The sequence below is a fragment of the Thunnus maccoyii genome, chromosome 23 (assembly GCF_910596095.1).
Source record: "Thunnus maccoyii chromosome 23, fThuMac1.1, whole genome shotgun sequence".
NCBI classification, from domain to species: domain Eukaryota; kingdom Metazoa; phylum Chordata; class Actinopteri; order Scombriformes; family Scombridae; genus Thunnus; species Thunnus maccoyii.
Window position 1 is genome coordinate 6,418,494 of NC_056555.1, and position 26,989 is coordinate 6,445,482.

The following is a 26,989-nucleotide window of genomic DNA, read 5'->3' on the forward strand; positions in this document are numbered from 1 at the left end:
TTGCCATAATCACTCCTCCTGTTCATACTGACCATTAGAAGATCCCTTCATAATGTACTTACAATGTAAGTGAGAAAATCCACATTCTTCCTTCTGTGAAAAATGTATTTAATGCAAAAAATTTGATGCTAAAAAGACTGTAAATGTGGCAGATATCAACTTGATATGACTAATTCAGACTGCTGAAGCCTCATGTAAGCTTCAGATAAACCTTAAAGTGCATTTTGGCCTTGTTCACCTACACTGAAAGCACATTTGAAGCGGATATTTTAATAGCCAGTGGGCACCTGACTGTTGTTTTAAGACAAACTTGAAAAATTGTGAACCTGTCCTTTAATATTATTGAAGAAAAATCACTTCACTGCAAGAAGTAAATACCAATGAGCAACATTTCTAACAGTGTCTTTTTAGTTTGTCTGGTTTTATGTCCATTTACAGCCAGTGGGCAAACTGCTGTGTTTGTTGTATTTTGTAATTTGTTAATAATTAGACTATCAAACTATAATACAATAATAAATTCCAGAAGTTATTGGCTCACCTTCAAGTCTGCAATAATGTGCTTCAACCTTAGCCACGCACTTGTGACTATGGCACGATGGAATAAGCACATCTAGAGTTAAGCTGCTTTCTCAAGAACAAGAATCTCTAATCACAATAAGATATTTGTGTGGAATTTGGTCTTAATAAACTTTAAGTATTACTATTTAAAATCTTACCATTCTCCATCGATGGCATTCCATTATTCAAACTCTCCAAACGCCCCTAAAACGTTGTTTGTGGACCTTGGAAATAGCGGCAGAGTGGGAGATCTATGCTGACATATGATCTCAGACCATAACCAATCACAACATAAAAGACATTCATAATAACATGCTGTTTTATGTGCACAAAAATATTCTAAAGCAGTAAAAGCTGCAGTTCTTGATTTGTTACAGACACAGAAATGTACACCGGACATAATGCATTCTCACGCTGCTCTTTTCACTATTCTGGCTGGTTGTCGTTGGCTGTTACAACAGATCCTGTGTGACTGGTTGTGGTTTCCATTCCTGTTTTTCAGCTGCTGATGATTATGTTACAATAACATACTAACTAGTGAAGGTGAGAGGCTGCGTAGACATATGTTCAACCCAAACCCAACCCGAAACAAGGAAATCTGTGCCGTGAAACAGAGCGTGAAATAAAATCAATATGAACCCAACAGAGACTATTTCATGTTTACAGATTTATTTTAACTCAAGCCCTTCTTTTACTCATTCACACTTTAAAACCTTGCAGGCACCACAGGCTCATGCATGCTGGCAAAAATTAGCAAACATAACAGAAGTACCAACAAAAAAAAAAAAAAGAGAGAAAAATGTGTGTGCACACTGCTTGTGTCTGAATCACCAGACAGGGATGCAGCTCTGGACCATCATGCTGAAAATGCACCAGGAGAAGGGGGCAGATGGTTAGAAGAGTCTGTGGGGTGAGAGGTGAGGTGGTGTGTGGCAACAGACTGTACACACTGTACACAGTAGTGGCAGTAGTTGAGGGGAGGGGGTGGGGAGGGCAGTCAGTCTGGGCTCTAACTCTTTCGTAAGCTGACGTCGGTGCTGGTGAGCAGCGGCGACAGTGACGTGCTCTCTGATGCTTCTTCTCTCTTCAGAACCAGGAACGCTTCACGACTGATTCCCAGCAGCTCTCTGAGTCCACTGTTCTCCAGCTAGAACACACACACAGAAATATACAGCTATACGTTTGGAAATATCATTTCAAATCAGCATTTTATTGATATGGCTGTGACTAATGAATATTTTCAGTGTTGATAAATAATTGATCAATTGTTTTCATCGACCAAATATCAGAAAGTAGTGAAAAGTGACCAGCGTAATTTCACAAAATCAAAGTTGACGTATTCAGATTCCTTATTTGGTCTGACTGACAGTTGAAAATTCAAAGATCTTCAGTTTATTATCATAGAAAACAAGGAATTTAGCAAGTATTCACCTTTCAGAAGCTGTTGATGTTTATATATTTTGGAAAATAACCACTAAATGATCACTAGATTATCAAAATTGTTGCCAATTATTTTTTTGACAGTCAACTAATTGATTGACTAAATGTTTCAGCTCTAAATATTGTCCTGTTTTTATTGTGTTTAGACATTATAGGTTAAAACAAACCTCTAACATCTCCAAACATAGGTCATAATAATAATAATAATGATATCAGAGGAGAAAGCTACATTACAACACACTGGGCCATGATGCAACTAAATAGCATCATTGGTTACACTCTCAATGCCTGATAATCTTTAAAGCTCAGACCTCCAGTTTGTAACAGAGGCTTTCTGTTATAAATTTAAACTGAGATGACCCTGATGATATCATCACAAAAGACACGATCCTACTGTTTTAACAGGCTGATCCGTCACTTCCGTGCACAGACAAGAGTCCGTACCCCCCCACCAGCATTTTACTTACACAACTAGGGTCTCGTGTATTTGGGATTGTTGGAAGTAAATGTGTAAGACGGTAGGATTTTTGTGTTTACCTCTAGTTGTTTAATCCTCTCTTCATCTTCACATACACGCCCTTCGTCCACCTCTATTGCCTTCCTCATCACAGAAGCCATCTCATTGATCTTGTCTATGTGTGCTTGCATTTCCTACAAAAAAGAAAGTGAAAGCAAATTTATTTATAAAGCCAGTGATGCTTGCAATTTGAATTCAGTCCAAAATCAATGTAAAACGTTGGAAGATCAAGGTCCAATAAGATATCTGGAAGGCCTCACTGACCGTGGTGTGCTGCTCCTTCAGCTGGGTTACGATGGCGGGGTCGTCCCTCTTGCTGGCCATGAGAAGCCTGAACACCTGCTCCCTGTATTTGGTCATGATGAGCTCTAACGCAGACTGGTGTTCCTCCAACGACGTCCGTAGCTCTGCAGAAACAGTGAACACAGGCTCAGTGCATAAAACTATTACAAGGACATCTGTCAGCTTAATGTTGCCTCGCTGTGAAGAGTAAAACACACAAAATTGTGGTGGTAGAGACCACTATGTGTCAGCTCAAAAAAAAAAAAACTGCTTGATGGATTAAAGAAATCCCTATTTTCTTTGACATGTGTCTTTCAAAAACGGACCACAGAGCAGCACAATCATTCAACAATAGGAGACACAATCACGGATTAACCGCCTACCTTTGTTTTCCTGCTGGAGCTCTCTGATCTGACGGTTTTCCTGTTGGATTCCCAGGACTAGACTGGAACGAGGCCGATGTCGTGCAACCTGGTTCAATGAGTCAATCTCCTCCTGGTACTGCCAAAAAGAGACAACCAGACCTTCCAATGAACAACTGAAAGGGTTCAATCTACAATGTCAGATTGAACCAAAATCCTGCTGCTTCTCAAATGTAAATCATCTTTTTTTAAAAAAACAAAAAACTATGTCACTGCTTCATACTGGATTTCACTCTATCCACTAGCTCCTTTCAAACAGGTGTCTCTCCTTCATCAATTTGGTCTCAATGCAGGATTCCTCGACATGAAACCAGCATTTATATTTATATAAATCACCACCAACACCATGTAACACCCTACCTGCTTCATGGCATCCACTCGCTTGTTGAGGGATGTTGTCTGTTCAATTAAAATCTCTGCAGCGTTGTCATGGTTCCGAAGCCTTTCCACTAATGATTTGGCGTCTGCCAGGACCTTCTCCAAGGTACAGTTCATGCCTGAGAAAATACAGGTAATCATTAGGAACTACTACTGTGATACGAGACTAGATATCGTCTTAGATTTTGGATATTGTAACATCATGATATGGTATAAGTGTTGTCTTTTGCTGGTTTTAAAAGCTGCATTACAGTAAAGTGATGTCATTTTCTGAACTTATCCGACTGTTCTAGCTGGTCTATTATTTGTCTTTACCCACTTAGTCATTATATCCACATGACTAATGATTATTTATCAAAAGTCTTATTGTTTAAATATTTTGTGGAAGCACCAATAATCATCCCTACAATATTGTCGCAATCACGACATCGAGGTATTTGGTCAAAAACATCATGATATTTGATTTTGTCCATATCACCCAACCCTTTTTATAACACAATGATGTTTCCATTTACAGATGGTTATATATTATAGGTTGGCAATAAATCAGTTTATCTGATGCCTTATGAGTGATCAATTAAATGTTAGATTTTACTAAATAGCGCCTTTGGTTACCAATGTCTGGTAATCTTTCAAGCTCACATCTCCAGTTTGTAAACAAATGCACTTTATCTGTTGTGTAAATGTAAAATATCTTGTTAATGAAACAATATGCGTGATATGGTCAAACACTGTGTTACTCAGATGCATATTGCCATCTGTACTTTGCCTTTTAATCAAGCTTTTATCTATAGGCAATAAATTGGGCTAAATAACACACATTATGCCTCATCAAGCAAGAAGTTTCACCACTTTCTGACAGGTAAAGAGTGTTACTATGAAGAATGCCCCTTCAATAATCTTTTTAGTGAATTGAACAGTTCTTCCACTGCATGGCTGCTCATGCCTCGATGCTCAACAGACTACTGAGAAGGTCCTTTGTGCCTGCCTGTGGCCTTCATGATTATTTATTACTGCTGGCTATTAGGTCTTTACTCTTTATTTACTCTGAGGAGTTTTTATTGCCTTGTGTGTTTGTCATACAAGGCAATAAAAAAAAATCTATCTACTGACACACAGTACCAGTCAAAAGTTTGGACTCAACTGAAGCTCCTTACATGTTCATCTCTAGATGGTGTCCACTTAGAGTCACTAAAGTAAATAAAATACTCAGGACAAAAATAAAGCAACCAGAAACTGACTAACCCTCCCCTCATCCTCCTCCTCGTCACTCCTTGGATGACAGCTGCTGTGTCAGCTAATTCAACATTACCTTGTTGTATGATAGATATATTTAGTTACCGGCACACCACATGTGTGTGTAGTTGTAGTAAAGTTATAGCCAACAACACCTTCACTGTATCTGATTCAGTTAATTAACTAGGAGTAACAATGATTAACATAGGAGTGTATGCTAACCGGTTAGCTGATTAACTAATTACACTAAAGCTGTCATGCAAATCCATTTAAGCCTCATGTGTTTATTTAACGGCTCAAGTTACCGTTATAAAGTGAAATAAAGAAAAAAGACTGTACCTGGAGAGCTCAAAGTGCAAGACATTAGAAAAATGAAAAATATCTAGTCCGTTACTTCCTGTTGATGTTTAGTAGCTAACATTAGCTACAGGCTAAGTCCCCATCAATGAGCAACAAGCAGCGGCTCTGATGTAGCTCTATTCCTTTTTAAAAACACAAGGAGATGCCTGTAGACATGGAGGCGTAGATGTGAAGACTTTCCCCTTTGATGTAAAGTCAGTCTAAAGTTCATTAACAAGCTACAGCTAACCTAAACGCTAATATGACAGCCAAAGCTTCTCAAATACCGCGATATTTTAGGCTGTCTAGAACATTCACGCGAGAATGAGTGGGATTTTGTCAAATTACAGAAGACATGGCGGACAGGCTAACACAGCTTCAAGACGCTGTCAATTCGGTAACATTTGGAGTTTGTAGACGAAAATTTGATAGCTAAGAGTGTAAAAAGTTTGAATTTTACCTCTTGTATTGTTTTAAGGTGGTTTCTATGGCGAGGTAGTCGCCCTATTATTACAGTAACTGCTGCTTCACTATCGCGTTAACGGCCTGTATCGTGAAACACGTTCAGTTTCAGGTTAATTAATGAAACATTTTCTGCGGTGTTTCAGTGTTAAAACGTCGGAAACATCACAGTTTCAGAGTTGACTGTGACAATATAGCAAGCGGTGACTGACTGGCGCGTCCTCCTAACTACCTCCCTGCTCATATGAAAGTGTAAATTAACTATATATTGTTTTGTTGTATCCAGCTTGCAGATCAGTTTTGTAACGCCATCGGGGTCCTGCAGCAGTGTGCTCCTCCTGCCTCCTTCAGTAACATCCAGACGGCTATCAACAAAGATCAGCCCGCAAACCCAACCGAAGGTAGTTTATTTGTTCTTATTCAAAAGCCACTCCTTCATTCACTATCTTCTATTTACTCTTGTCAAGTCATTCTGTCAGAGTCATTAAAGTACATGAACATGTTTGGTTTATTCACACCCACCACAGTAGTTTGTTCAGTTTTATTAATAGCAGTTTACTGTGTCATGTAGTCAAGTCTATTTTATTTGTCTCTTCTACTCTAATATGCCCTATTATCTGTTTTTATGCAATATACTGTATATTTTCTCTAATTAATAGTCAACATTAGTAATGTACCAGTGTACTGAGCTTATCTACAGGGTACTGTATCTCAAGATGTGACCAATAACAGTGAGTTTTATGTCAAAACACCATTGTTGTTGTCACAACACAGTTTAATAAACTTTTTTGTAACAATTCACTTAAAATGTGTGCCAGTCTAAAAAGAATGTTTGTTTACCACTGATGAAGTTACAGCTCACACATGAAAATAATGTGAATCTATACAGATATGTACCTTTTCTTATATAACATTTCCCCACCTACCCTCACTGTTATTATTACCCTACTTTTCCCTTAATATTGTCAATCTTATCTGTTTGCTAATGAGTTACAGGATAGAAAAACATGATTAGTTTATTATTGGGATTCAATTCTGGGGTGACCTCAGGTTTAAGGTGCTAAACACAAACTGCAACATCCCTGCTTTGTGTCTGGTGGAGCATTTTGTAGCATTTTATTCCCCATCTCTCTCTTTCTCATTTCCTGTCTTCTGTCTATTATCAGCTATCTAATGAAGGCAGAAAAATGCCCCAGAAATTAATAATTGAAAAAAATTGATTCAACTTCCCCATTTTTCTTTAGAGTGGGATTTTTTGTCATCAGGCCTTCATAAAATCTAGAGATATCACCCTTATTTGAATCTTTTTGTTAGGCACCAATAAATGTCCTCAGTATGGGATCATTAAAGTCTCTTAAATCTTTAATGTTATGTTCAAAATGATTACGTATCTGGAAGTATCTATAAAAATCTAATTTTTCAAGAAAATATTCTTTCCTCAAGTTTAACTCTTACTTTTTTTTTATCTCTATCTAGAATATGCTCAGCTATTTGCAGCCCTCATTGCCAGAACAGCCAAAGATGTGGACGTACTAATCGATTCTTTGCCGAGTGAGGAGTCTACAGCAGCTCTGCAGGTCAGCACGCACGCACACACACACACACACACACACACACACACACACACACACACACACACACACACACACATTTGAGACATGCATTTCAATCCATTGTCTGCCAAAGTCATGACGGCAATCTGACCAGATAGGGTGTATCAGCATTTCCTACACAACTCAAAGTGTGTCATGTCATTGTCAAAGCCATTATTTTGATCAGATAGATGAAGCACGCAATGATTCCTTGTCTGAAAAATGCTCAACACAGACACACGGAAGCTTTGATTGTATTACTAGCTTTCAGTCAGCAGAGGGAGCCAGGTGACCTGCTTTCTACACTGCCAGCCCCTGTGCTGTCTCATGAGTATAGAACGAATGATTCTAATCTGTTTTCAGACCGCTCTCCTGGCTAGATGTTGGACACCTAAAGGCTGTAAATAGACTGTGATATGAGCGAGTGAGTGGCCGATGTATATTTGAGATGACTGTCAGGATATCAGCTAATAGGACGACTTCTTTCTTTAGCTCTGTTTGTTGTCACTAAATCTGTAAAATTCCAAAACATGTGAACATAACAATAATAAGGATGTCACTGATGATCATGTTTCCTCTCAAGTTAAGAAAGTTCTAGCTTACGTCATGCAGAAGTTAAGAATGGGAAGTCTCCCTAGAGAGCTGCGTGCGACATACAGTCCTGTGAATGACCATAGTTTTCCACATCGCACTCTTATGACTGAACTCAAAAACTTTCCTTAATTTTTAAAAATGTTTTCCTTTCACCGGCTCTGCCTCTGTCAGTGGAGACAAAAACAACTTCTCAGAGGTTCATTCCACTATTTGGTTAACTTGAACCAGAGAAGGAGTACAGATCAACACTATTTCAGCTTTCTTTGGAAGTGCATGTGAGGAAACAGCCCTCAAATATCCTCAAATAACTATTGTACTAAAGAATCACAAGATGTCTGAAGTTCTGTCCAACACACAAGAGTATTTTATTCATCCCAGTGGGAATTTGCAGCGCTACAGCAGCCAAGTCACGACATGAATCACAAAATAAACTCAAAGAGGAAGGAAATAAAATAATAAAACCACAAAAGGCTAAAATCTTATCTAGAAACTGAACGAAAACAAAAAACAAGGACCATATTACAACCTGCATAAACAGTTCTAGTGCCTGGTAATATTACAGCATGTACATGGTTAGTGCAAGTCACAAATTCTATATATTGTTCAACCACCTTGAAACTTGAAGGATGTCTTTAGCAAAGAAGAGCTTCTCACCCTTACTAACAGAGGTGCTGTAAATTCACTATTTATGTCCACACTAATAAAGAGTTGTGTGTATTTAAACCCCATGTAGATCTTGTTTTTTTGCAACATAAGTATTTATAGGTGAGGTGATTAAAAAATTTACCCGACTACCCCGATTGCAGAGCCAAATCTCCACATTGCTCTGGCTCATAGACACTACAGACAAACTTCCTGTCAACAAAAAAAGAAGCTGCATATGTGTGCAGACAGGGAAGAACATGGGTACAATTTTAGAAGACACTCTTATGACAGACAGCTGTGACTATGAGGACACCTGTGAATCATTTCCCTTTCTTGTTCTCTCTGAAAAAAAAATCATAAACAAAAAGAGTCATTTCCACCCGTCCTGAATTACAGCTAGTCGGCAGCTTTCACCAAGTGGCACACTAGATCTGTTGACAGCCTGATATATAACAACTATTGATCAGTAAAACAGAGCACGACAATCTGCAGCCGTGAACATACAGCAGCAGACATTTCCTCTTTTACTTCTTGTGGTATTTGGTCATGCAGCTCTGGTTTCATGTGCTGAGGTTTGTGAGATATTACTTCTGAAACTTGTGAAACATTTTCTCACTTGGGGTGAGTGAGAAAATGATTTTTTCTTGTTGTTTTTGTCGTTTAGGTGAACCATCCTTTAAACCAGGTATTTTTTTTTCCTCTCTAGTTTCTCCATTTTTGTGGCTTAAAATATTTACCTAGAGTTTTGCTATTCATAATGTTTGGCGTCAGCGCTGAGGGATGCAGTTATAATAAAGAGTGCATCAGGTATTTTAGGGAGAGTGTCAGTCACAGAATCTCCTGTCTGTAATAACGAGGCTTTAGGATGAAGTGTGCAGCCTTGGTGAATCAGTTTGTATTGTTTGCTTGTGAATTGCTTGTTTGAAAGGCTTGTTTGCGCCACAACTTTATTTGCATATAATTCTATGGGAATAAAGAGAAAAAAACCCTCTTAAATCAGTTGTTTGATGCACTAAAAAAAACCCCTTGTCTTCTAAATGACCCTCTGTGACCTCTCACCAGGCGGCCAGTCTACGGCAGCTGGAAGAGGAGAACCATGACGCTGCAGGGCGCCTGGAGGAGGTGGTTTACCGCGGGGATATGCTGCTGGAGAAGATCCAGAGCGCCCTGGCTGACATAGCCCAGTCTCAGCTCCGCACCCGCAACGGAGCACCAAGCCAGCCTTCACCAGCCGAATCCTGACCTGCAACAACACAGTACATAATGCAATTTTTGGACAATTTTTCATTAATTTCATTTTTTTTTTTTTGACCCTTGATTTCTACTCTCAGACACCAGCTGCGAGCCTCACAACACATGCTGAATGTGTCTGTGTCAAACAAGCTGTAAGACATCATTTGGTTGCTTATTTACTGTTTTATCTTCACACACCAGCCAGTGGTCTCAAGGCAAAACACACACATCTACACTCAGAAAAAATGTCCAAGTGGAAAAGACTAGATGTTGATCAGATTCATGTGGATGAGACTAGCAGGATTCCCTCACAGGTATGGATATGTACAGAAAAACAATGAAGGTGATATGTTGTTGTGCTCTTTGTACTCAGTTACAGAGACACAGACGTCTTAGCCTAAAAAGATTGTTGGAGAAGAGTAGAAGAAGATGTCTTAACATACACCCTGTTTTGTTTATGGACATTTCTCTCAATACAAAGAGTTAAGAAAAATATGTCTTAACTGGCATAAGGACTGGTCTGAATGTGTGAACAGTCACCCTTGTCAGGTTTTGTATGTTTTATGTATATGTTGTATATTAAGTCATTGTAACTCGGTCTGCTTTTGTAAATATTTATGACTGAAATGATTCAAATACTCGTTTTGGTGAATCTTCACTCCCAAACCTCACAACACTCTGGAGACTGCTTTAAAAAGTTCAATCGCTGGGCTCAGTGTAACTCCATGTCTGATGATTCTTTTTCTGTTTTTTTTTTTTTTAAATAAAGTTTGAATAAACACTGAAGGGGTTTCATTTGTTCAAGCAAATCAAGTTTATTCTGCTGTCGTCTATCATTCAACACAGGAGCATCAATAAAACACCTTAAATATAATGTATGTAGAGCAGATGTGTGGTGGTCTGTAATGGTAGTGCTGCCATTTTTAGGAACTAAGCGCTGGTTTTAGCATATTTCATTATGTTTCAGAGGATTTCATAAGCAAGACAAGAATAGCACGGGGAAAAAATTTCAAGCTGTGTAACAGGAAAGAGAACCACTGATGACTTCACCATATACATATTTCAGGAACCATGAACAATTTAAGCTTGAGTGTGAAAAATCAGAAAAGTCGCAAGAATGACCAACACATTTAAGACACATTTTTGTGCTTCTTTAAAATAACAAAAAACAGACACTTAAATTACATAAACTACCCAGATTGATGTATTTTAATGACATCAAAAGCTCATAAACTTTTTTCTCTAAACATGAGAAAGACCTTTTTGTGTGTATATGTTTTGTAAAGCTCGAGCAGCCTGAGAGGACCCAGGCAATCACAAGATGATTTATAGACCTGTGATTATATAAAAAATCTGGTAATAGCCTCTAGTTAAGAATTGAAAATCTCCACACAGCAGTCATGTTGTGTACAGCCTTGATTTCAGTGACAGTGAGTCTCAGTGATTTTGTGCAGCGGTCTGAGCCCGTTTCAGACTGAACTTTGCAAAGCGTAGGCTGCAGGCCAGAGAGTTTATAGCCCAAATCTAAATATAGGTGCTGTGTCACAGCTCAGTGGGCCCCATTGATGTGAGAAATATAAAAACAGCCTTGTCTGCTGGACACCACACCCAGAGGTGTTAGCAGGGTACACCCACCTCTGTGCACGTTGACATCATGGCTCTAACAGTAAAGTCTCCAAATAAGGAGATTTATGAAAGAGAAACTTCACCTACCAGCCTGAGCTGCTTTTTGCTGTGTTTTTGGCATGCAAAACCTTGTTGCTGCTGTTAGAGTTTTTCTTATTTTTACTTTTCAGGAGTCATCTCTTGCCACATACACCTGTTTGGTGTTTGTAGAGGAACACCTTTATCATATTAACACAAGTCTACAAGGAAATGAAGGATTCAGAAAGGGCAAAGACATTCCTAAGCACCCTTGCTGGGATGATAGGAGGAAATAAGTCAATTTCCTGTGGAATTTCTAGATTTTAATGGTGTGAAAGTGTGAAAATGGTCTGTGATGCCTAGTTTAAAGAATGAACACATTTGATCTAGTTCTAGCCAAACAAGCTGCAGTCATCTTGAACGTTTACACCAAAAATCTCAGATCTTGCTTTAGCAGAAACATCTCCTTGAATATTGCTTGAAGATGCTTGCGGTCTGCTTCAACTGTAATTTCATTGTTATCTTATCAAATTTTATACTGCTTTTATCAGCTATATTGTCACTAGGTGAAAGCCCTATAAAATGTCAAGGAAGTATACAATTTGAGGTTGCAGTTTTGCTTTCACGTTTGTATATTTTAATATGAATTCTTCATATACTCCCCGCCCCTGGAAATGTCTCTTAGTCCTTTCTGTCAATTAAAAACCTGCAATCTGTATTTTGATCTCAAAGTGACCTTTTATTGACCTTTCTTGTAGTTCATATGGCATTTGCTATTTTTGTAGGATGAAACTATTTTCATGGTAATGTTTGTGTAATATAATTCTAAGGAGTATCATAAGAATATATGAATAATTAGCAAGGGTGTGCTTTAAGCATAATTTATAAAATTATGTAACAAAGCTCACAACTACAGTAGCTACAGTTTATTCTTTCATTGCTGCAAACGCTTGTCCTGGAACAAAACCCTTTAGGGGCGTTTAAGATCTTCTTATTGGCTGATACGTTTGTCATTCAACCGTATATTGCGCATATTATTGGTCGGTAGAAACCACCAGGTCAGTTTTTTCATCGGTGATTGGTTCGTGCTAACGCCATTCAAACGCTACGTCGTTTCGTGGCTGGGGCGGTCTGATGAGCCCGACGGTTCCCAGGAAGCAGCGCTGCTTATTTGATACTTTATAGCGATAAAAACGGGCGAAACACTACATTTCGAGGTCAAGAGGTACCAATGTAAACAGTTAAATATGTTTAAATAATTTCAGGTTAGCTTGTTGCCAGCGTCAGAGGACTTTTGTTATGATTTGGCGTTGATATTGGTGATGTTTACTTCAGAGGTTCCTCTAAAGGGTAGCTAATAACTGGAGCTTCTAGCCTCCACTGCCTGAATATCAGGCAGAAAGACACGTAAAAACACCGTATATTTGTTTCACCTGGGTCGTGGGCTGGCGGCAAGCCAATAAGTGACTCTGGAGCAGGACACGGAGGTAGGTGGAAAATATTCCGTACAAAATGCTGTTCATACTGTCGTATTTGTATATATTGCTGTCACGAAACCTGCCAGACAGAGCGCTAGCATTAGCCAACACACAGCTGCAAACCCAGTATTTGTTTAAAATGACCTCATATTATTTAAAATCTGTAAGTATCTCAACAGTGAAATGTAGCTGGTAACGGCTGTCATGTCTGCTGTGACAGAGAGTAGTTACAGGTTTTGACAGAGTGGCACGAAAAGTGCTAGTTTCCTGTAAAACACCATAAACATAAACGTGTGTAAATGACACGCTTAATGCGGCTCCACGTTTACCTCTCAGGTGAAGGTGAAAGTGAAATACAGCACACTGGATTCACAGCCTGACAGAAGTTACACATTAAATATAAAAATACATTAAGAGTTAAAGAGTTACATATTTTACTTTAATTTTGTCCTCTTACATTTTGAATTGCAATTACTTGCTGTGGCAAATATATTTAAAATAGATTTTAAATGAATGTTTCTTTTTTGTAGTTTTTTTTTTCCATTTTGAAGAATATCCTTAGGTTCCAGTAAGAAAAACACTGTACAGCTATGAGTAACAATATGTAACAAATACAGGAAATAATACTGCATAGTGTATGTTTGGATTATTACTGAATAGAAAATACCCAGTATTATTATTAAGTTCCTGTTACTGGAATGTTATGGGGCTTTTTCAAAATGAAAGTGATTGTTTAGTTTGGAATACACAAAGAGGTTATAGCCTATATTACAGCTGCAATGATTACTGGATTAATTGCCAACCATTAAGATATTTGATTAATCATTTACGTTATTTTTAAAGAAGTTTCTTTAGTTTTCTATGATGATTAACCAATCTTTGGGTTGTTGGTTGGACAAAACAAGACATTTGAGGACATCACCTTGGGTTGTGGCAGTCAAGTCAAGTCACTTTTATTTATATAGCACATTTAAAAACAGGAGTCAACCCAAAGTGCTCTCTAGTCGAGGCAGATGGATTAACACCTGCCTCAATACAGGTATACATGATTAAGGCAATAATACACAATGTAATACATAGAAGGCAAGACTAAAATGAAAAACACTTAAAACAACTAAAATGATAAAATCAAAGTAACAAAATACAAAGTTAAGAGAAACTGGATAAATCCAACAACAGATTAAAATGCAGTAAGAGTATGTTAAACCAATGGGGCAACCTCAGACTGAACTAAAAGCAAGAGAAAAGAGGTGGGTCTAAATTTGATTTGAAATTGTCGGTGTTGCAACAGGACTTAATGTGGGATGGGAGACTATTCCAGAGCCTGGGAGTAAAAGCCCGGTCACCTGTGGTTTGAGGTGTGAGTGGTGACTAAGAGGAGTTGTTGTGAGGATGACTTAAGTGACCTGGGGGCAGAATATGGAATTAGCAGATCAGTAATATATTGTCAAGCTAATCAACTTAGGGCTTTAAAGACAATTCTGCATTTCATTGGTAACCAATGCAGGTGAGCCAGAACAGGAGTGATGTGTTGTCTTTTCTTTGTTCCAGTTAAAAGTCTAGCAGCTGCATTTTTAACCATTTGGAGTTGAGAAAGGGTGAAATGGGTCAATCCCATATACATATATACATGGAATTACAGAAGTCAAGCTGAGAGGTGATAAAAGCATGGATAACTGTTTCCAGGTCTTCATGAGATAAAAACAGCTTTAATTTGGCTATGGTTCTAAGCTGATAAAAGTTGCTCTTCACAACACAACTGACTTGTTTGTTAAAATGCAATGAAATGGCCAAGAAGACACCAAGATTTTTAACTACATTGTGCAAATTGGCAGACAGGGGACCAAATGCATTGTGGCAAGTGACAGAGCTAAGAGGGCCAAATATAACTACTCCAGTTTTGTTTTCATTTAGTTGAAGGAAGTTCTTCTCCATCCAGCATTTTGATGTTGTTTAGAGAGTTAAGGAGATTCTTCAGTGACCAGGTGCTGTCAGGTGTAACTGGTAGGTAAAACTGTGTGTCATCTGCATAACAGTGATAAAGAATATTGTATAACTTAAAGCCCAGGGGAAGCGTGTATAATGAGAATCAAAGAGGCCCTAAAATTGAACCTTGGGGGATGCTACATTTAATGGGAGCAGGGGATGAAGAACAGTTTCCTATTCTGACTGAAAAGGTTTTTTTCATTCGGGCAGGAGGTGAACCTTTGTAACACTGGGCCCTGAAGACCGACCTCGCCCTCCAGGCATTTTAAAAGAAAGTCATGGTCGATTGTATCAAATGCTGTGCTGAGATCGAGCAGGACTAAAATGACACAAGAACCAGGAATCGACAGAGAGAAGGATACCGTTATGTACCTTCAGCAGAGTGGATTCTGTACTATGCAGAGCTTTAAAAATATACTGGAATTTGTCAAAGTTGTTGAATGTGTTCAAGTAGGAGACATGGGAGAAGACAACTTTTTCCAGAATCTTAGAAATAAATGGTAGCTTGGAGATGGGCCTGTAGTTGTTATGGTCATTGTGGTCTAGGCTAGGTTTCTTTAGTAGGGGTTGCACAATTGCATGTTTAAAACTTGAAGGGAGTAGTCCATTTGTTAAACAGCTATTAATTATTGCCAAAATAATAGGGCAGTTTGTGACAAAAACTTCCTTGAAAAGGCGTGGCAGTACAATGTCTAAAGGACAATAGGTGGGATTCATTTGTAAGACCACCTCAGACTGCTGGCAGGACGACACCGGTTGAAACTGCTGGAGGCGACTAACTGGATAATGTGGCTCTGAGGGATCACTGTTGGTGAGATGTGAGATCTTGTGTTGTCAATTTTGTCGGTGAAGAAATTCAGAAACTTCTCAGGTTTCAGTAGTGGAAGCAGGGGTAGCGACAGCAGCAGCAGGATTTCAGATGGAGTTAATTGTGTTGAACAGAATTTTAGATCTGTGGGCATTTTTATTAATTAGTTCAGCATCATATGGTGCCTTAGCTGTCTTAACAGAGCTTTAAACAATCTCTTAAAATTTCATGTGAGACTTGGAGTTTGTCTTTTTTTTCCATTTATTGACATTTTTCACCATTTTCTGACATTTTATAGACCAAACAACTAATCGATTAAGAGAGAAAATAATCAACAGATTCATTAATAAAGAAATTAGCTGAATGAATAGTTGCAGCCCTAGCTGATATATGTTGTTTTTCTTATAAGCCTATGATCGTGTATGTGTGTGTGTGTGTGTGTGCGCGAGGGAGTGAGCGAGCATGTGTGCCCCATTCCTCTCTTTGGCGTCATGACTGAGCCCTTTCACTCAGGACGGAAAGGGTTTCCTGTCCAGTCACTTACAGTCCTTAAGGGTGGAGTGTGTGTGTGTGTGTTTGTGTGTCTGTCTGTGTGTGTGTATATATTTCCATATACACGTATTAACTGAAGAATTTTACACCAAAACTGAGAAACCCACCATCAGGGGAAAACATTATACTCTAAATCTTCTGTTGGGATTTTATTTTATTTTAAATGAACATAACAGATAACATATTTCCCTACACACACACACACACACACACACACACACACAAACACACACACACACACATAGTGCTTTACTCTGATATTTATTATCTTTCCCTGTCAGATAATGGAGGATTATTGCTTTGTTGTTATTTTGTTGTTGGTCTTTGGCTGTGTAGTGTCCGCCCATGGATTATCTACAGACCTCGCTGTCAGCAGTTGTTGTTGGAAATACTTAAGATCTATGGTTAAAAAGAAATAATCTATGAGGACTGATGATTATGCTGAATAACTGGGACCTTGTTTTGTTGAGGTACATAATGATGTTGACTTGTTGAAATATCATTTTTTAACACTCTGAGCACCAGTAACAAAATTCCTTTCACTTCGTTCATATCGGGGTGGACAAAGACCAGATGAGGGTACAAAGTTCACAAGAAGTATACAGACATATAACCACTAAGATAATTTTAAATTGAAATAAAACATAGTTAATTGTAACCCTATTATTTATTGGTGCAATTTGTAGATTGTAGTTGATTGCCAGATTAAGCTGCTGGTCCCTATTTTCGGCTGTATGCTTTAGTCTGTAAATATTTAGCCTGCTTTAATAATGTCTTCCTTATAAGAGCTTGAGTGGTGTAGGTTGTTTGTTCAGCTATGGGGTGGATCTGCTTAACTTCAAACCAGACTGGATCCCTTCAGTCTGAGCTAAAGGCCTGGCTGGCTGCGCTGTGATGCAACACTTTTTAACAGTTCGAATGATGCTTCATTTTCCACCTTGGTGGGAAAACAAGTGCAAAACCCATTCAGGCCCACAGAGTGTACACTAGTGGGTGTTTTGACATTTCACAGGTGTAAATAATAAAATGAATGACATCTGTTTAGCTGCTTCAGTTTCAGGGTCCTGGTGTCGTGCGTGCTGGCTCACTGTTGCACTGTCATGTCTCACTGTCACACTTGAATAAAGCAGAGCCGTCGTTAATGTCGTTAGTAGGACCTGTGGTTTCCCTACTATGGCACAGCATGTCTGCTGTGCAAAATTTCTATCAGCTCAATACAGAAAATGTTGAGCATGACAAAATAATGTCAAAAAGAATGTCTTGATATTTGAAACCCTGCTTGAGAGTCTGTGTTTATATTATGTAGTCAATCAAAATAAAAGGAATGTAGACGATCTTAGTCAGTGGCAACAGACAAAGACGTTTCAGTGGCAGAAAAAACTCTCCTGTCCTCCTACAGCTACTCCAGCACAGCGCTGCACTTCACAGCATTCTCACACCAAGAGTCTCTGACTGAGCAACCTAAATTAGCTGTTTTCTGACCAAAAGAACTCTGGTCCAATGATGAATGATGCTTCTCTGTTATGGTGTTGTTGTACATACAGCATGTGACTCGGCACCGTAGCTGAAGAACACCTCAAAAATGTAACGTCACATAGGGCCTACATCGGATAAGTGATATGTGTTTGCTGTATGTGATGGCCACGGATGCATGGTGATTAAGATTCATCATTTTACTGGTGATCATCAGTGCTGTTTCCCCTTCAAGTTGACCTTCATGTGTTCAGGTAAAAGTGTACAGAACTCAGTAACTCTACACCTTTGTTTGTGAAAGTCTCTAGCCGTCAGAAATCTAACAAAAACCACGCAGTTTGCAGAAGTGAGTCAGTGATTTTTTTCTCAGAAGTCAGGAAGTGTTGTGTTGTTCTGGGATTGTTGGGGCTGAGACGGGAAAAGGACCGGTAACCAGACGAAACATGGGTCCTATCTCTGGGCTGCAGGGCTGTTTTATCTCCGTGTGAGCTAATCAAGCCCATTCATGGTTTTCTAATGGCGTACTGCTGACGTGATTTGATGATGTACACATCCTCCGTCTTCCTCCTTGAACTTTTTCACAGCATCATTCAGTTTTGGTTTTTAATTCCAACAACACAATACAACTTGTAGGCTGCACCTCAGTATGTGTGTGTGTGTGTGTGTGTGTGTGTGTGTGTGTGTGTGTGTGTGTGTGTGTGTGTGTGTGTGTGTGTGTGTGTGTGTGTGTGTGTGTGTGTGTGTGTGTGTTCTCTCTGCTTTCTGTGGTTTTCTTTCCACTCACATCAAATCCAAGATGTCAATATGTTGCCTTGTGGAGAAACTCCTTCCCAATTTGTTTGTTTCGTAGAAGTGAGCACAGACGTATAGCCGGACTTGTGTGCTGCTCCGATCCGATGCATTGTTCTTGCCTTTGTTTTACTATCACCAGTAAAATCAACATCCGATCTCTCCTCAGCTGACCAGTACATTTCTGTCCTAAATTCTTTGGCGATTCGATATTATCAGAGACTGTGTGAAAATGCACAGGAATGTACACTGATTAAGATCTGTGGAGATGTCACCGATAAGTTCCTGGAATGAAACCCTGCAGACCATGAGCCATCCATGTGACCCTGGAAAAGACTTACTAGAATGTTTTTGTACCATGGGTACGACTTGGGCACCTCCTGTGAGTCTGTGGTCAAAGATTTGATGTCAGTTTCAGTGATGCTGCATTTAGTGAGAAGAGATTAAATAGCTCCAGATCATTGACCTCTATCCTCCTTTTAAATTAAAAGGCAATGTTTCATATCATTGAATTCCACTTGGTAATTTTGCACAAAATGACTGCTTCATTACACGGAAAACGTGCTGCAACATGTCATCAATAAGCTGCAAACATCTCAGCCTGGCATGCCTTCATCTCAGTGTTTATGCAAGAGGTTCAGGGAGTTCAACCAGTGTCGGTGGCTCCTGCTTTCTTTGGAATTCGTAAATCTACAGTATCTTGAGAACCGCTACCGTTCGTACATTAAAATCTCCCTGAGTGTTTCTCTAAAAAGAAAACATGCCATGATTAATAGTTTTGACATTTTTTTTAAAAAGCTGTACTCCTTTAATAAGAGCAGTTTGTTATATTTGATTGTGGCATTTAATTTGTTAATGAGTTGCACTGCTAAATTGTTGATGTCTGTGTCAATAAACACTGTAGATGTTTTAAATATTGACAGTGTGTATGTAGGGGGAGGCAGTGAGGGGTCATTGTTGCTTCACCAATGACTCCTACTGGTGTGTTGGGGTGCCTGCACAGAGGGGAACCCTCCCACACATTTATGTCCTCCTCACTGCTTTAGGTTTCTTCAGGTTTGAGGTTTTGGTAAATCTAAATGATCCTTCTTCCCTAATCTTCCAACTAGTAGACCTTTGGCAATTTGTCTTTACCAGCAAACTCCACACAGAAGGCACCAGCTGGCTGGCCGGCAGGTTGAGATCCAGAACCTTCTAACCGCTGCACCACAGTGCCTCATTAGATAGTAGTTTTTGGTTGTAACAGAAGAGCAATTGGAAGAGACAATAGAGGGAGTATACAGCTTTAATTTACACTAGTCACATCCTGATGCAGTTCAAGGTGCTTTATCAATTACATTTCTCTAAAGTTAAACTTAAGCTCCTCTAGTCACTCAGCCGTTGAGGGAAGTGACGGTGCACCTTTCAAACTAAGAGAAGCTCAGGTTTGTGGCTCCCTGGAAAATTGGAGGAAACTTGGCAGACCTTTCTGAACTACACTAATACTTGGCTCTAAACTGTCCTTTGACATAGACACAGTTGGTGTAAGGACAGTATCTGTCCAAACTTTGCCACTCAAGTGGAAGCAGTAACTGTACCGATGAACACAACCTGATGTTTTTTTTTTTTCTTTTCTGTGTGCTGTCTACCAGGATAGTATGGCCATGACGGGAGGGACTGCAGCTGCCCTTCCCATGAGCAACCACACCCGAGAGAGGGTGACCGTGGCCAAGCTGACACTGGAAAACTTTTACAGCACTCTGCTCACCCAGCACGAGGAGCGGGAGATGAGGTAATGGGATCCTTCCTTTTAATACAAGACCACTGTGGTTATCCTGCATGCAAATGTAGCTGTTGTTTAAAGCATCAGGTGTCACTCCATCCGCCACTGGAAAAGTTAACAATGCTGCAGTGTTTCATCACAGGTGTGAGCACAACAAAGGCCATCTCATAATCTACCTCTCATGTTCTCATATTACCTGAGAGCTGATCTCTAGTCCACTGTGAGGGGGTTACTTTTCACAATCTGAAAGGTTATAGGTCGTCTAATCCCTCCTTGTATCTTTCCACTCACAAATCTCTCATATTGTAAAGTAACTAGGAGTACAAGGAGGGTTTTTTGCCATATTTTTGCAGCCTTTAATGTGATTTTTATATTTTTAAAAGCAGTTTGTGCTTTTTTTAAAATTTCTAGGCAGAAGAAGCTGGAGAAGGCCATGGAAGATGAGGGTTTACCAGACGAGGAGGTAAAGGAAGCTCTCATTGTTCAAGAGAAACTTTTTGCTTTCAACTTTTTCTTCCTCTTCTTCAGCTGAATCAGTGTCTCTCTCTGTGTTTTGCAGAAAGTAATGCGTCGCTCGCAGCACGCTCGTAAGGAGACCGAGTTTTTGCGACTGAAGAGGACGCGGCTGGGCTTGGATGACTTTGAGTCCCTTAAAGTCATTGGACGAGGTGCTTTTGGAGAGGTACATGAAAAGAAAAGAGCGGGAAAACTCTTTTCAGGAGTGTATGTGGTTTCCGCAGTGCTCGTGTGCGTTTATCACAGTGTTACCACAGTGTTAGTTTCATTTCCTGTCTTCAAGCAAATTCAGGTGAACAAATATTTCCTGTGATTTTTAACTGTGAGGTCGTCTCCTTCAGGTTCGTTTGGTGCAGAAAAAAGACACAGGGCACATTTACGCCATGAAGATTTTGAGAAAAGCAGATATGCTGGAGAAGGAACAGGTAAAGTATGTAGTGTCAGCACTACAGGGTTGTTAAAGCTGCTACAGCATTATGATTACACTGCTGTAATTCTTTCCCATATGTCTTATTGCATCACATGTTGGGAGCAGGCTGGAGAAACAGCCATAAAACCTCCTTATACAAACAAACTCTGAAAACTCTTGACAGTGCATTTCCATCACTGTAGGGTACTGGAGAAATACAATTTACTGAACTTTGAGAATTTTAGATTATCTACTAAAGACCAATCAGCTGTGTGACCACTGAGTCTAAACTCCATCTATGGTCTTCTCATTAGTGCAGGTAGTCTTGCTTTTAATTTGACAAGTTTACATCATTAATTTCTAGTTGACTTTGTTGGTGTATGTGATGTGCTATTGTGTGTAGCTTTGTATTTTGTATATTGTATAATGTATTCTGTGTGTTTTTTGCTTTGTACTGTTTGTTGTTGTGCTGTTGTATGTTTTGATTGTGGGTGACTGCAGATGTAAATTAGCTTTGAGCTAACTCCGGTGCAGTGCATCATTCATGTTAAAAACTGTACACTGTCCCGATAAATAAATACAATAATAATACAATAATTAGTTGTGTTGTATGCTGTAAGTGTCCACCTTCTCTTTGCAGGTTGCTCATATCCGAGCAGAGAGGGATATTTTAGTGGAGGCAGACGGTGCCTGGGTGGTGAAGATGTTCTACAGCTTCCAGGACAAGAGGAACCTCTACCTCATCATGGAGTTCCTGCCCGGAGGTGCGAAATGATAATTAAAGGTTGATAAAAGGTCTCTCATTAGAGACCGCAGTTAAATTCAGTTGTCTGACTTGCAAGTCACACAAAAATGATTGTATGGGGTCGCTGTTGAAGAGCAGAACAATCACAGAAATGAGGAAAAGTCCTGATCTTAACAAATCTTAATCATTATTTTAAGGGTGTTCCCAAAGACATCATGTCTTGTGAACATGTGAGCTGTGGATTTTCACTTCCTGAAGTTTGAGATTCTGTCTCTATCTTAGTGAAATCAATCAGTTTACAGAAACAAGAGCAACAGGAAAGAGCTAGCAGATATTGAATGATTAGAAAAAAAAACGATTTATCAAAATGTTGACAGGATGAATTTACTATTCTGTGTTATAAATCAGTGTAAGAAACATGTATTGGTGCAAAAATGTTGTGGATGGCCATTTTTAAAAGTTCTGGTGTCTGATCTCGTTGTCAGGTGACATGATGACCCTGCTGATGAAGAAGGACACTCTGTCTGAGGAGGCCACTCAGTTCTACATCGCAGAGACCGTGCTGGCCATCGACTCCATCCACCAGCTGGGCTTCATCCACAGAGACATCAAACCAGATAACCTGCTGCTGGACTCCAGGGTGAGATCCCCCCCCCCCCCCCACACACACACACACACACGTTTGTGCTGTTAAACTGAAATCTGATGTTATTCATGTATAAGATTTTTCTCATAAACACAAAAGTAATGTGTGACAGATGACTTATCAAATGTTTCTTTGCTCACAGGGACACGTGAAGCTGTCAGATTTTGGCTTGTGTACAGGACTGAAGAAGGCTCATCGCACAGAATTTTACAGAAACCTGACACACAACCCACCCAGCGACTTCTGTTAGTTAAAAACTAATAATCATAAGAAAAGTTCAGCATTATTGTAGCCAGATCCAGATGCATTTTTGCTGTAAATATTCAAGTAATGACTTGTTTTTCCTCTCCTTTTCTTCTCTGCATTTTGCAGCTTTTCAAAACATGAACTCCAAGAGGAAAGCAGAAACCTGGAAGAAGAACCGGAGGCAGCTGGTACGAGTTTGGCATTTTACTGAGACTCTGTTCCAGAGCAGCTTATTGTGACTGAGCAGGTGGAGGAAACTTTAGTGTCTTGCTCAAGGACAGCCATTGTGTCTGTTGTGAGCTGTGAGCCTAAGAATTAACAGATTCATATACATTAATAGCAGGTGCTGGATGAAATGAAAATTAGTCCAACATCAGTGAAATTGGCCGATGTTAAAGGCGTCAGTATACTTCATCAGAACTGCTTGTCTGATGTCTAAACCAGTACTGTTCTAGCATAACCCGACCCCAAGTCTCCAAATGTACTACGCACTTCTCATTCTACAAAAATCCAAATTTTCAGCAACTTAATTAACCACATTAAAAATGTATCTTAAATTGTTACATTGTCTGATTTTTTTGGAATCGGTGAAACAAGAGTAAGAAGGGAAGAGAAGTGCACAATGTTGGATGCTGCAAAGCCCCCTGGTGGTCATTTATATGGTAGAGAAATGGCATGGAAATTCAAAGTAAAGTTTTGGGAACATGCATCAGACATTCAGAATAAAAGCGGGGAACTCTAATTATTTAAAAAAACCCATCAATGTCTGAGTAATGTAATGCAGCATTTATTGAAAGCATAGATTTATGGACTGAAAACACACATGTTAACCTCTTATACTGCTTTGTCTTCACATATAAATTGTGCATTTACAATCAAGTAGGACTTGCACAGTGTTTAATTTATACACAGCTGTAAGTGGCTGATGGTCAGTATTATGTGCAGTATACAGGAGAGGACATATGTTATAATATTTCATTTTTCTTACATATATTAATGTTTGATTTAATGGGTATAAATAACAAATTACACTAAATTACATTAGTCATGGGGCCATATCATTAGTCTCATCATTCCCCAAAATATATTTTCCCTCACAGTGTATTAATCTGTGTACTCAGATTAAATTGAATTCCTTCCTAAACTTTCTGTATGACTTTCAGGCTTATTCCACTGTGGGAACGCCAGACTACATCGCCCCTGAAGTCTTCATGCAGACGGGATACAACAAGCTGTGTGACTGGTGGTCTCTGGGTGTCATCATGTATGAAATGCTCATCGGTAAGCATGCATTTGTTTGTGAGACAAACATAGAGTTAGGTGAGGATGTACACGATGAATTAATGAAATTAATGTGGAGACTAAAAATAAGAGTAATACACAGTAATACATTGACAAATATTTAAAAATGACATATTGCACAAGATCATCAAATTACTGAAGATAATTATCAATGTTGTTTTTTTACAATGTTACTTCTGCAGGTAATATTGTAGAATATGTGGGGTTTTAAAAAACGTCTTTTGGCTCTGTTCAGGTTATCCACCCTTTTGCTCGGAGACGCCGCAGGAGACGTACAGGAAAGTGATGAATTGGAAGGAAACCCTCGTCTTTCCACCTGAAGTCCCCATCTCAGAGAGGGCCAAAGACTTGATATTACGGTATGTAAAGATGAGTTCAGATGAACTCTCACTCACATGAATAGGACATGCCCAACATGTTTGTGTTTCCAATGAATATTTGAATATTTTCCTCTGTTAGAATAATGTGTATATAAAGTTTTATTGGATAATAATCATAATACCAGTCTGCTATGTGTGTGTATGTGTGTATTTCAGGTATTGCACTGATGCTGAAAACAGGATTGGAGCAGTAAGTGTGGAGGAGATCAAAAGTCATCAGTTCTTTGAGTCGGTGGACTGGGAACACATCAGGTACATGAAGTTTAGGGTATATGACACAGCTTATGCATAATGCAATTTCAGGAAAATACCACTCTTCAGCTTATTATTTCTGCACTCGTCCATGATTCCTTCTGTTTTGCTTCCACAGGGAGCGGCCAGCAGCCATCTCCATTGAAATCAAGAGTATCGACGACACCTCAAACTTTGACGACTTCCCTGAATCAGACATCCTTCAGCCAGGTTCGTCTTATGAAGTACTCTGCCAGCAGCACTGCAGGAAATTCTTATTAGGAACACTAGCCTTGGGTCATGTTAGATCATTAAATATATTTACTGATTCAAAATAGATTCTCAAGAAAAAGGTCATTTATGTAACTTCTGAGCAACAACAACAACTCTGCTGTTGTATTCCGTGCTTATAACTCTCCTCTAATTTACACTGCATGGACGCCCTCAAGTGGCAATTAGAGTAATAATACCCCTTTTTGTTTGTTTTTGTGTTTGTGAACAGCCAATGCGACGGAGCCAGACTTTAAATCAAAGGACTGGGTGTTCCTCAACTACACGTACAAACGCTTCGAGGGCCTGACTCAGCGAGGCACCATCCCCACATACATGAAGGCAGGGAAGGCCTGACACGTTCAAACTGGGAGACGGTGTTGTGGAGAGAAAAATAGACGTTTACGGACACAGGGTCGGGCCATGGAGCCCTGCTGGTGCTGAAGGCTGCGCCATCAGCCTCTCAGTCTAAATTTAACCCTCATCACAAGTTATTTAGGTCTGCTCAGCCGCCGCAAGAACGCCAAGAGCTCGGATATTAAGGAGCGTTACCGCATTACCTCGGTTGTTTATATCGTATACTGTACATGTGCCGTCTTTAGCCATAGCTCTCAGGCCAGCTCACAAACTAGGACACTAAATCAGCATATCTGCATGTACAGCGGCATATTGCTTCTGGAGAGGATTTACAGTGGGAATGAGGCTTGAATACAAATCACTGCTTTGACATATTCACATCGATAGTTTCAACACTGGTGGCTAAATTAGCTCTGATACTGAAGACACGCTCTATACACTGTAGTCAAACTCTGGATTATTAGTAAGTATGAACAGGAACCTCTCACTTGTTCTCGTTCTTGTTGCCGCACTCTGTTCATGGATTTAAAGGAAAGTTCCAGCACGATTTCCAGTTTTGCTCACTTTATGCTTAAGCATTACTCAGTAATTTAAAGCTTTGCGTGAAAAATGTATCTTTAGTTTCAATTTATTTTTAGTCTACAGCTGGCAGAAGCATTTTGTTTGGGTTTATCTGTTGGTTTGACTGGGTTGTGTTCAACAGTAGACGGAGCCTTCAGCTATTTATGTGAGAAGAGACAGCTTCTGGAGATGCTGCTGGTGCAAGTTGTTGTTAGCAAAGTGCCAGTGGATCCAATGGAAGTTTAATAAGCCTAAAGATTGTCTGAGACAATGTTAGAAATGTTTGTAATGTGCAGGGTGACAGCATTGTGTGTAAATGTTGTAGGGTTATAGAGTAGATGAATGCTAGCTGCAGGGCTCTAGGGATGGCAGTAACAGTTAGTCGGTCTATCACTTTGGTTCCAGACTGAAATACCTTGCTATGAAATGTGGTACAGATATCCATGGTGCCCAGACAAAGTATCCTAACTTCATCTAGCCTCATCCTTACATCAAAATTCCAATTTGACCAAATTAATGACATTCCCTTCAGCCTCTGCTGTACTTGGCTAATGTATTGATTAGCCAATGTCAGCATGCTAACTCTCTGAACTAAGATGGTAAACATTATACCTGCCACACATCATCATATTAGCATTGTCATTGTGAGCATGTTAGCATGCTGATGCTAACATTTAGCTCAAATACCACCTCATAGACCTGCTAGCAAGGCTATACACTCTTAGTCTTGTTAGGTTCTGTAAGAAGTGTGTTTATATAAAAAGTTAGAGGATGTTTTAAGTGTAAGGATTTCTCATGATAATAGTATAATTTTTGCCTCTTCATTGAATTCAAAGTGTCTAGTTGTTTTCTGTGCTGTTTTGAACCGACTCAACTAAAAAAATAATTAGAAAATGTGAAAAACAGTAAGAATTAGCATTGAAGTGATCAAAAATAAGCAAATGAGCAAAAATTCAAATCATGCTGGAATCTTCCTTTAACCCTCATGGTGGTAATACACAGTGCGACTCTGTGGCGGCTCTGTGGGGCAACACTTCCTGAATAGTTGCCTCAGCGCTGTTTACAGAGGAACAACGTGTTGCCAGGAAACATGTGAATGCAAGTCTACCCTGTGCTTGACATCCGGTACCTTGGAG

The 26,989-nt window shown here is 39.4% G+C and overlaps 3 protein-coding genes across 3 annotated transcripts; 2 read left to right on the forward strand and 1 right to left on the reverse strand.

The window, feature by feature from the left end:
* Window positions 1-1,205: 1,205 nt before the first annotated feature.
* Window positions 1,206-5,441, reverse strand: fgfr1op2 (FGFR1 oncogene partner 2). The gene is made up of 6 exons (XM_042403802.1): window positions 5,173-5,441; window positions 3,580-3,716; window positions 3,181-3,298; window positions 2,780-2,922; window positions 2,536-2,649; window positions 1,206-1,705 (listed from the first exon to the last, which is right to left on the reverse strand). The coding sequence occupies exons 1-6, from the start codon at window positions 5,195-5,197 to the stop codon at window positions 1,568-1,570; spliced, it is 675 nt and encodes a 224-aa protein (XP_042259736.1). The 5' UTR covers window positions 5,198-5,441; the 3' UTR covers window positions 1,206-1,567.
* A 1-nt stretch (window position 5,442) lies between these two features.
* med21 (mediator complex subunit 21) lies at window positions 5,443-10,484 on the forward strand. Its single transcript, XM_042403803.1, has 4 exons — window positions 5,443-5,569; window positions 5,921-6,035; window positions 7,111-7,211; window positions 9,528-10,484. Exons 1-4 carry the CDS (start codon window positions 5,528-5,530, stop codon window positions 9,705-9,707), a joined length of 438 nt encoding a protein of 145 aa, XP_042259737.1. The 5' UTR covers window positions 5,443-5,527; the 3' UTR covers window positions 9,708-10,484.
* A 1,978-nt stretch (window positions 10,485-12,462) lies between these two features.
* Window positions 12,463-25,782, forward strand: LOC121890389 (serine/threonine-protein kinase 38-like). The gene is made up of 14 exons (XM_042402586.1): window positions 12,463-12,829; window positions 20,060-20,199; window positions 20,602-20,653; window positions 20,750-20,872; window positions 21,048-21,131; window positions 21,756-21,879; window positions 22,346-22,500; window positions 22,649-22,751; window positions 22,879-22,940; window positions 23,916-24,033; window positions 24,290-24,413; window positions 24,591-24,686; window positions 24,805-24,896; window positions 25,168-25,782. Exons 2-14 carry the CDS (start codon window positions 20,066-20,068, stop codon window positions 25,290-25,292), a joined length of 1,392 nt encoding a protein of 463 aa, XP_042258520.1. The 5' UTR covers window positions 12,463-12,829; window positions 20,060-20,065; the 3' UTR covers window positions 25,293-25,782.
* The last annotated feature ends 1,207 nt before the right edge of the window (window positions 25,783-26,989 follow it).